This window comes from Lipotes vexillifer, unplaced genomic scaffold (assembly GCF_000442215.2).
Source record: "Lipotes vexillifer unplaced genomic scaffold, Lipotes_vexillifer_v1.1 scaffold393, whole genome shotgun sequence".
Taxonomy (NCBI): Eukaryota; Metazoa; Chordata; class Mammalia; order Artiodactyla; family Lipotidae; genus Lipotes; species Lipotes vexillifer.
Window position 1 is genome coordinate 604,764 of NW_006774564.1, and position 9,640 is coordinate 614,403.

The following is a 9,640-nucleotide window of genomic DNA, read 5'->3' on the forward strand; positions in this document are numbered from 1 at the left end:
CCCTGTTCATATTACACATAATTCTAACCTATATTTTCCCATATTTCCCACTGATCCCACCCTTGGTGGCCTGATGACTTTGTGATTCTTGCAGGCCGTGGTTCAGGCCACAGCACAGTGGGTGGCCCACCAAGGAGCAGCAGTGTCAATACCTCCCCCATCAGCCTTGCAAACCAAGAGGAGATAGCTGTCCTTAGCCACTTCCATCCAAGCACACGTCCATTTCTCAGTGAGCATCTGCAGGCAGTCGCAAGAGGCTATAATTTAAGATTTGTCAGAAAAGAATCAGGAAAAGAGAGACGGGTTATTACCAGTGAAGGTTTACATTTAACCATGTGTTAAACTAAGAATGCTGTGTACAGACCATGGCAGAAATTGGAAGTAGTATAAAGTAGAGGTGTGTCAAATCTACTCCAGATAACTTTGATACAACTAGCAAAAAACAAACAAAACAAAACTTTTAATAAAATTCTTAAACCAGTAAAATTGCTAAATGAATGGGAAGCTGGGAAAATAGTTAACAACCAGGACTATCTCAGGCAAACTGAGATGGGTGGAAACCCTGTTCACATTCCAGCTGATGAAATGGGAGGGAAAGAAATTAACTTCTGCTTGTTGTTTGTATTGGTTTTGTCAAAATAGCATAATCTCCAGAACCAGTCCTCCCTGAGCTCCTAAACGAGCTGATTAGTGTGGAAGCTTCCTTGCTTGGTGAGCTGCATGCTTCCTCAGCTTCTTCAGAGCAGGGGCCATGCTGTCCTGGAGATGGTAGGAGCGAAACCTCCCACTCTGCTGTAAGGTGCCTTTTCTTTCCATTTTCTTGGTACCTTTTCTGAGGGTACATTCAGGTGTAGTGTGGCAATAAAGATGAAAATGAACTAATATTGTTTTAAGTCAGCTAATTTTGCAATTGTGCCCATGGCCTTTGTTTCTAGCCTCACAGGTGTGGAAGTGGAGTGTGTGGCCCATCCTACAGGTGGCCCTCATGCTCTGTCTTCAAACAAGTATGGTTTGCTTGGGTTGTTTAGCTCTGGAGTTGAGAGATGAGTTAACCTGGTAAAGGAAGAGTTCCTGAAGGAGGTGATGCACTAAATTGTGTTCTGAGTCCAACCACTTTTCTAGGTCCTTCTGCAAGACACTTTGGAGGGATATTTGTGGGAAAGAACAAAATGAGAGATCAAATCTCCCTTGATCTCTCTTGACCCTAGAGCCTCCCATTTCTTCTCCCCTTCTGCCTCAAAAGGAGCCCAGAACACCAGAACTTCTCACGGAAATGCTCAGAGAGGTCCCAGACACTACCCATCCTTGTCTCCTAGCCCCAACCTCTGGAGACCTCTGGGAAGCAAGAAGGTAAGTCTTCTGTTTTACACACAGGGGAGTATCACGTAGATTTACAAATCAAAGTAGACAACTTGGTAGTCTGAGGCAAAACTTCCATTTAATCATCCTTCTGTCCTACAGTCCCCAATGGACCCCACAAGCAGATGGCTTAAGTCCAGTTACAGCAAGAGCAGCTGGTGTAAAAGACCAGGCCTGTCTGACAAGCCTCCTCGTAGGTACGTCCACCCACACAGTTGTAGAAGGCGCACTTGCTGGTGGGGCTGGGATAGAGACCGTTGGACTTTCCGACACAGAATCCACTCTCGCCAGCGCTGCCACTCCCAGGAGCCACAGTGTTGGTGGGGGAGACCACGGTAGAGGTGGGCACTCTGCAACCTGAGAAAGTAAGAAAAGGGCCCCATAGGTTCTGGGGTGGACTACTTTCCCAGCATGAGTGTTGTGTCTGTAGTGTCACTGGGGGTTCCTCACCTTATCTGAACCAGTGGTTAAATGCTCTGGGCCTGAATCAGTGATACCCAAGTTCATAGCCCAGCTCTGCCATGAGCTGTGTGACCACAGACAAGTCACTAACTTCTCTGAGCCTCAATTTCCTCCCTTAAATGATGGAATACTAGTACTATCTCTTAGAATTATTACGTAAAGCATTTTCCCATGTGTATGCTGTATAAAATAGTAAGTGCTACAGAATAATTAGCTTTGTTTTTATTTTATTTTTAAGAGGAAAATAATGTTTATTTATCACCTAAATGCTTGCCCAAATACTATGTTCCATAACCCCCCAAAATCCTACAAAGTGGAAGAATTTTAAAGATTATTTTATTCATATCAGCTAAGGTGAGAACTGAGATTCAAAACCAGTTCTACCTTGAGTTCAGAGCCTGTGCTATGCCTACTACACTGTTGTCTTTCTTTTTTAAACCACTTTATTAGGTATGATTGACCTACAAAGTGTTTACATATAACTTGATGGGTTTGGAGATAAGTACACATTGTGATTATCACAATCAATGCCATAAACATACCCATCACCTCCAGAAGTCTCCTCCTGTCCTCTTTATTTATTATTATTTTTTGTGGTAAGAACACAAGATCTACTGTTCTAGCAAATTTTAAAATATACAATATAGTATTGTTAACTATAGGCACTATGTTGTACAGTAGATCTCTAGGATTTATCCATATTGTAAAACTGAGACTTGCACCCTTTGACTAATACCTCCCTGTTTCTCCCTCCCTAGTTTTTATGTTTAAGTGGACTAATTACACCTGTCTCCAAGAGCACCTGTGAGGATAACTTGAAATCTGAAAGAACCAGCAGATTTGACATGGTCCAGCAGTCAGCACTGGCTGTCCACATGTTTTCCTGGTCCCTTCTGCTTTCTGCACTTGCCCAGACCTTTGGGTCTGGGGCAAAGCTGTGTGCTGAAACCAATCGTAATTCTGCTCCTCACTTCAAGGAATCGGCCAGCTGAACCCCTTCAGGGTTCTCCTTCTCTCTTCCCTCTCCTCACCACCTAACTTTGCCATCCCTCCCTTGCCTTGTCTTCTCTGCTCCACAAAGTTCCTAAAGGCTGGAGCTGGGCAGACAGGAACAGGAACAAGGCATTTGTGGTCCTCTCTCTACCCCGGCTCCGGAATGTTCTCCAGGAGCTCCTTGAACAGCTCTACAAGGAAAGCCCTTGGGAACAGGGATGGCCCTTTCTCTCCCACTCAGGGGCTGGCCCCTAGCAGCCACCTGAGTCTCTCTTTCTGGGTCCCAAATGCCAGTTCCCTGTGGACATGCTAGGACAGGTGGAAGATCTGAAGGAGGCTTTCTTTGAGGCCAGACTGGGAGGAGCTCTGGATAGTCTTTTCTTCCTCCTTAATGTCTAGTTTGTTACCTCGTGGCTGGTAGGTGGTGCTTCACTACTTACTGGGAGTGGAGACGCTGAGTGCAGACTTGAGGGCATGCATGAAAGGGTATTTGCCTTGTCCACAGAAAGTGCCCGTGAAGTCATCCAAGCCAATGTTCCAGACCATGGACCCCCAACTTGTTCTTCAGCAGCCACTCACCCTGTGGGAGAGAATCGGGGGCACTGTGGGATGTCCTTGCACAAGCGCAGGGAGTGCCTCCAGCAGGATGACGGGGAAGGCCATGATCCAGTCATGGAGAGGAGGGAATGGGAGAGTGGCTTTCCCACAGAGACTTTGAGGGACTCATGGACATATCTGTAGACAAGGAGAGATCTTAGGACTACCAAGTCAGGGAGAATGAGTCTCTCCCTTGCTCTCTGTTATCACCAACCACCTTCTGAGAAGGCTTGTCTGAGTTGGAGCTTGGGTGGATTGTGATGTCAAAAGAGATACAGGGCCCTTCACCTGGCAAGTGTCTGGGCAGAGAGGCAGGGCTCCTGATGGGGAGGTATAGGGTGAAGGGCTTTGGGGCTGGTAAATAGTAACCACCCAGATATGAGCATGTAAAGGCCAGTGGGCAGAAGCCTAATGGCTCCAAGGATCTCTTGCCTCCCGATGTGGGTTCCTCCTGTATGAAGTTACTGTATGCAGGAGAGGAGCAAAGGAGAGGAAGAAACTGATCTACACCATGGCCCTCGTGGTGGAAGAGTGCCTAATTCAGGAAGCACGAATCAGAGCGCTGGATCAGGAGCAGAGCAGAGCAGGGAAGGGGGCCAAAAGAGAGTCTCCAGGAGTGGGCGTGGGGTCCGGGGATGGGAAGACACAGGAGCTGAAGGAAGGGAGGAACCAGCTGCAACTGCCCAGTAGCAGAGGGGCTGTTCCAATGGCCGAGCTCTGCAGCTGGGCCACCAGCTCCCTTGAGACCTCAGGGCCACCTTGGGTCTTGCCTTACCTCTCTTAGGTGTTTTCTTATAATTCAAATGCACTTGGAGGGTAGGTTCCCTACCTCTCCCAACTGTGCAGAAGGAAGGGTGTGGAGGGCCTTACCCTGAAGGTGAAGCTCTTGGGATTGGCATATCCAATCCACTGATTCCCCTTGTAGGCATAGGGCACCTCCTGGGGAGCGTTCCACACCTCGGTGGCTCCTTTCAAGAAGGAGCAGACCTGGGGCAGGAGGACAAATCATGGCTCAGATGCACCTGCCTGTGTTTGGCTCACATCTCCCTCCTCCCTCCCTTTATTTTCTGGAATACACTCCTCTCCCCACCTCTCTTTGCTGGAAATAAGAGCTCATGGTTCCAGTTTCACCCCAGCTCCCCTGCTTTCCCTCTTGTGGGTGGCACAGTGGAAAGGGCACTGGCTGGAAAGACAAGACCTAAATTCCAGTCCTGGGTCTGCCAATACCCATCTGTGAGACAAGGGACAGGGCAGCTTCTTTGTGCCTTGTGGCCCAGTTTCCCTTTGAAACGAGTTTTCCTGTTTCTCTTGTTTGAAAGAATTTTTGCCACAAAAGAGCCAAGAGCCAACAAGGGGGTGAGAACACATAATGTTTAGGGTCTGAGATTCTGGTGCTGGACAACTTTAGTTTGAATCTTAGCTCTGCCACTTACAAGTTCTGTGATCTTGGGCAAGTTTCTTAATCCCTCTGTGCCTCTGTGTCTCTGTGTCTTCTTGTGTAAGAGGATAAAATCAGCACCTCACTGTTGTGAGGGTTAAATAGGATGATATATAAAAATCACTGAGAACGGAGCCTGGCGATACATTTGGACTCGGTAAATGTTAACCACTACTAGCATGAAAGATGTACATTTACTCTAAAAGGTTAAAATTTAAGATGTTTTATCAATAGTTCATTCTACCCTTCCCTCCCTACCACATACACTCAGCTGGCAACAATGGGGTACCCTGTATTAGAAATTAGAGTATAAATTCTTTCTCTTTGGAAGTATCTATGATCCTTTAGAACAGAAAGTGAATCTCTCTGCTCCTCCAGCCCTCTGGGACATTACCTCAAAGTAGGCAAGACTCCCAGCCTCCTGAGTGTAGGACCTGGCAGTCCCAGGGCCAGAGGTGGGAGCATCCAGGCCATGGCTGGCAGGGTTAGTGAGAGTGAAGGTACTGGCATAAGCCCCAAAGCCCACCATCAGCTCCTCAGCAGGGGCACCTTGATTCTTCCAGTAGTTCATTGCATAATCCTAGAGGCAAGGTAAGGAACATATTACTGTACTAAAAAGCAGCTGAGGATGTGCCCAGAGGCCTGTGGAATAGTCAACATTTTCTACCCAACTTCCTGGCCACTTCAGACATAGCCTGCAGTCCAGACCCTTCCACAGCCCAACCTCACAGAAAGGAAAGTGGTACCCTTCCTTCTGGAACTGGGTGTTAGAGGCAACATCAGTCAAGAGGTATAGTACTTAGGTAGCAGGGCCCAGTGTCAACTGGGAACGAAATGTTCCACTATCCTCCTTCCCCTCATACTGGACTTGGCATTTGGGATGGGACTGGAGTTCAGCTATGCATCCTCTTGTTTTCCCAACTTGTGAAATATAGCAGCTCAGAATTGTTTGAGCATGGGGTATGCTCCTGGGAGAATTTCCCATGCCAATTTTTATATCTCTGGTTGCATTCTACACTGAAGTCACATCTAGCCAACTTACACACCTACTAATCATTAAGAAGATTTTTTATTACAGCTGCCTATGCCATACAAGTTAAGAAGATAAATCTTATGGGATGGGGAGAAAGTGGAAGGGAGGTGAGAAAGATTAGGGGCAAGATAGATCATGAAATGTGCTCCTAGCATCAATGACAATGATAGTTAAATTATTTTTTCAATGTTTGGGATTATTGCAAGCCACTATTCTGCTTCCTTTGGTGTGAAAGATGAATGGGTACAATTAATCACAGGAAAAAGGAAGCAGGCAACATGAACTGGGTTAAAAAAGATCACCATCTTTATCTTGTCCATCAAGCTTCCTCAGCCTCCCTTTTGGTCCTTGGCCAGGGATCCCATGACAAGCTTTGAAAATATCCATCAGAATTAGCTGTCCCAAATCCTTACTCACCACACTGAAGTATTTGTAGTCTCCCTTGTTATTGGGCCCTGCAAACAGGGGGCTGTCCTCTCCTGTGAAGCCATCCCAGGAGCCCCTGAGGTCATAGGTCATCACGTTGATGAGGTCCATATACCTTGGGTTGTTGGGGGTAGGATACAAGAGAAGAAAAATGATCCAGAGGAAATCATAGTCTCCATCCCACTCCCCCTAAAGCTCCTAGTCCCTACTGAATGTGTTGTTTGTAATTACATGATGAGGGAATATGTTTTATTGTTCTTTATTTCATTCTCTCTCACCTTTATTTGAAAAATTGATATATAGAAGGCATACAATCCATAATCAATATCTGGCTGCACTCAGACCTTCAGGTCTTGTAGAAGTTTGAAACTCAACTAACCTTTTCCAAATAGCCTTTTATCATTGAGAATTTTGGCTGGTTTCCCATGTCTCTCTCTCAGGCTTTGGGGTCATCTTATTCTTTTGGGACAGAGCCCTCTCTCTCCAAGGTACCTGAGCATTGGCTAATCTATGGGGCAGGTCTCAGAGTTACTTAGCTCTGAACTTGGGTTCCTGGGCTTGGGGTTTACTTACTTTGACATCTCGGGGATCTGGTAGGCAGTTTCAATGGTACCTTTTCCAGCTGACACAGCAGCAGAAATCAACAACCTAAGCTTGTTGCTCTGGGTGGCTTCGTGATCAAAAACCTCATACATTTCCTGTGAAACAGAGGACACTGGACTCAGGCTGCAAGGACCAATGAACATTTGATGAGGTCATGATTCTTACAAAGAAAGCTGAAAAGTGTTCAGCTTAGAGTTCTTTGCTTCAAAAACTGTTGTTGGGGGGCTTCCCTGCTGGTGCAGTGGTTGAGAATCTGCCTGCCAATGCAGGGGACACGAGTTCAAGCCCTGGTCTGGGAGGATAACACATGCTGTGGAGCAACTGGGCCCATGAGCCACAACTACTGAGCCTGCGTGTCTGGAGCCTGTGCTCTGCAACAAGAGAGGCCGCAACAGTGAGAGGCCCGCGCACTGTGATGAAGAGTGGCCCCGGCTTGCCACAACTAGATAAAGCCCTCGCACAGAAACGAAGACCCAACATGGCCAAAAATAAAAATAAATTAAAAAAACAAAACAAAAAAACTGTTGTTAGTCTCTGGGAACAACAATGAGTTGTCTCCCCAAAACTTGTACTGAGGGAAATTTGGTGACCCTCTAAGAGTCACAAATAATGTCCAGAGCAGAAAAATTTTTTTAAAAAAGCTTACATATGGACAAAAAATAAAAATGGCTCTTAGCTCTGCAGACTATATATGATTAAATCTAACAATTGGAAAAATAAATCATGCAAGAAGAGGAAATAAGAGTAACGACACAATCATTGGTGCTCAATCAAGCTGCCCAGGGGAGAGGATACTCTAGCCCAACAACTTTATGTCTGGCCCTGGTGGCAGGAGTACCTCCTCACTGGAAGCATCTGCTTCTACTTACCAGAGTGAGGGGCCATTGAACATCTCAGTCTATAACTAGCTCACCTTGTCCTACATGCTGCCGCCAAGGAAGGACCTGTTTGAGGACTATTTGACTTCCCGTAGCTGTGCTTAGAACATGAATGTTTCAGACTCCTTGGCAGATTTCTTACTGTAAATAAATTAACTTTCATGCTCCCCTATACTAGTCTCTATAACTTGGCCCTACAAGTTTTCCCTGAAAGAAAAATCTGATCTTACACTAAAGAAATCAGGCTTTGAGCCAGAAGAGCTGAGATTCACACCCTCAGGTGTATTTAACCTCTCTCAGAACCCCTCATCATATAGAGGTCTTCTCCCTAGTCCACTGTGGACCAGATCCTATGTTCTTTGGACACAGGTAAGGTAAGTCACCTTCAACAGGACAGTGAAGAGCTGCTTTGTGTCAGCTGGGCTGCCACAGTTACCAGGATACTCCCAATCAATGTCCAGCCCATGGAAGTTGTACTTCCTCAGAAACCATATGGCTGACTGGATGAAAGTCTGGTGGTTCTCAGCAGTGGCCACCATGTTGGAGAATCTGGAGACAGCAAGTCATTATGATCTTAGTGGCAGTGATGGGCTTCAACGTGGACTCTCTCAAGGGCAGGATTCTATTATGTGGCACTTGGGGCCGGGGTAGGGGTGGGGTGGGGGGACACAGGTGGAAACAAAAGTGGCCTAAGCTCCTGGGTCCTCTGTCTTGTCACTTAGCCTCCTATTTGTCCAGATGCATATTCAGTTATTCAGACATTCATTTGACATTTGGTAGTGCTGGGATATAGTGGTGAATACAATAGAGTTTCTGCCCTGGAGGAGCTCCTATAAAGGAAGGTATAGATAAGTAGATAGGCAGGTGGTAAGAGCTGTGATAAAGAAAGGACAGACTTCAAAGAGAGCTCTGACCAGAAGGTTATAGGATATCTAAATTGATACCTGAAGCCAGAGGCCACCCACTTCAGAGAATTCAGAGCCCTTGGAGTTTGGAAGAGACTGAGTCTGGGAGTGATTCCTCTGTGAATGCAGTCTTACCCCTGGGTTCCAAAGTTCCAGCCCAAACAGATAGCAGGGTTTTCAGTCCCCTGTTGCTGGAGATAGAAAGATCCCAATGTAAATAAAATTCCACAGGCAAGGAGATGTCATCTGCTGGTCAGTCTCTCCACCCTCGTATCCCACACCTGAGCAGTGCCAGGCCTACCCCATTACCAGTCTCTGATCTTGCACTGGGAGCAGAGCTCTCTGTAGGAGCAAAGTACTGTCTTACTCTGGGTACCTCCAGGACACAGTATAAATGCTCATTGAACAGGTTCCTATTCCTGGCCTTGCCGGTGGGCTGGTTGATCCTGATTCAACAGGAAGCTTCAGGGTAAGACAAGGCAGGGCATCCTAGGGAGGATGGAAGAACCTAAAAGTAGTCCCTTAGCACAGATGGTAGAGGGACTGGAGCTGCCAGGATACACTAGGCCAGAAAGCTGAAAGTCTGAGACTCTTAAAGGAAAGAACAAGGAATAGAGGCAGTAGAAGTGTCTACCATTTACTGAGTGCCTACCAAATGCCAGGTACTTTACATGCATTGCTTCTGTCACCCTTACAATCCCAATAGGCAGGAACTATTAATCTCACTTTGCCCTTTAAGTGATATTTAGAGAGCTTAAGCAATCTGTTCCAGATCACCCAGCTACTAAGGTTGGCAGAGCCAGGATTTAAACCTAACTCCTCTATTCCATGGTGTCTCCCACCAGGCACCCAGGTCCTGTGAGCTTGATCTTAAAAACTACCCACTGGATTCCCAACTGGACCAAAGTGTCAATTAACCTATATGATAAACTGATCAGGCATTCCT

At 46.4% G+C, this 9,640-nt stretch overlaps 1 protein-coding gene across 1 annotated transcript in view; it reads right to left on the reverse strand.

Annotated features, from left to right (window-relative positions):
- Nucleotides 1-1,489: 1,489 nt before the first annotated feature.
- LOC103068855 (acidic mammalian chitinase-like) overlaps nucleotides 1,490-9,640 on the reverse strand; it is a 9,143-nt gene continuing 992 nt past the window's right edge. The window contains 10 exon segments of the mRNA XM_082930848.1: nucleotides 1,490-1,716; nucleotides 3,255-3,367; nucleotides 3,369-3,394; nucleotides 4,282-4,398; nucleotides 5,244-5,429; nucleotides 6,300-6,423; nucleotides 6,882-7,006; nucleotides 8,173-8,338; nucleotides 8,830-8,854; nucleotides 8,857-8,885. Coding sequence (XP_082786974.1) covers nucleotides 1,490-1,716; nucleotides 3,255-3,367; nucleotides 3,369-3,394; nucleotides 4,282-4,398; nucleotides 5,244-5,429; nucleotides 6,300-6,423; nucleotides 6,882-7,006; nucleotides 8,173-8,338; nucleotides 8,830-8,854; nucleotides 8,857-8,885 — 1,138 coding nt within the window.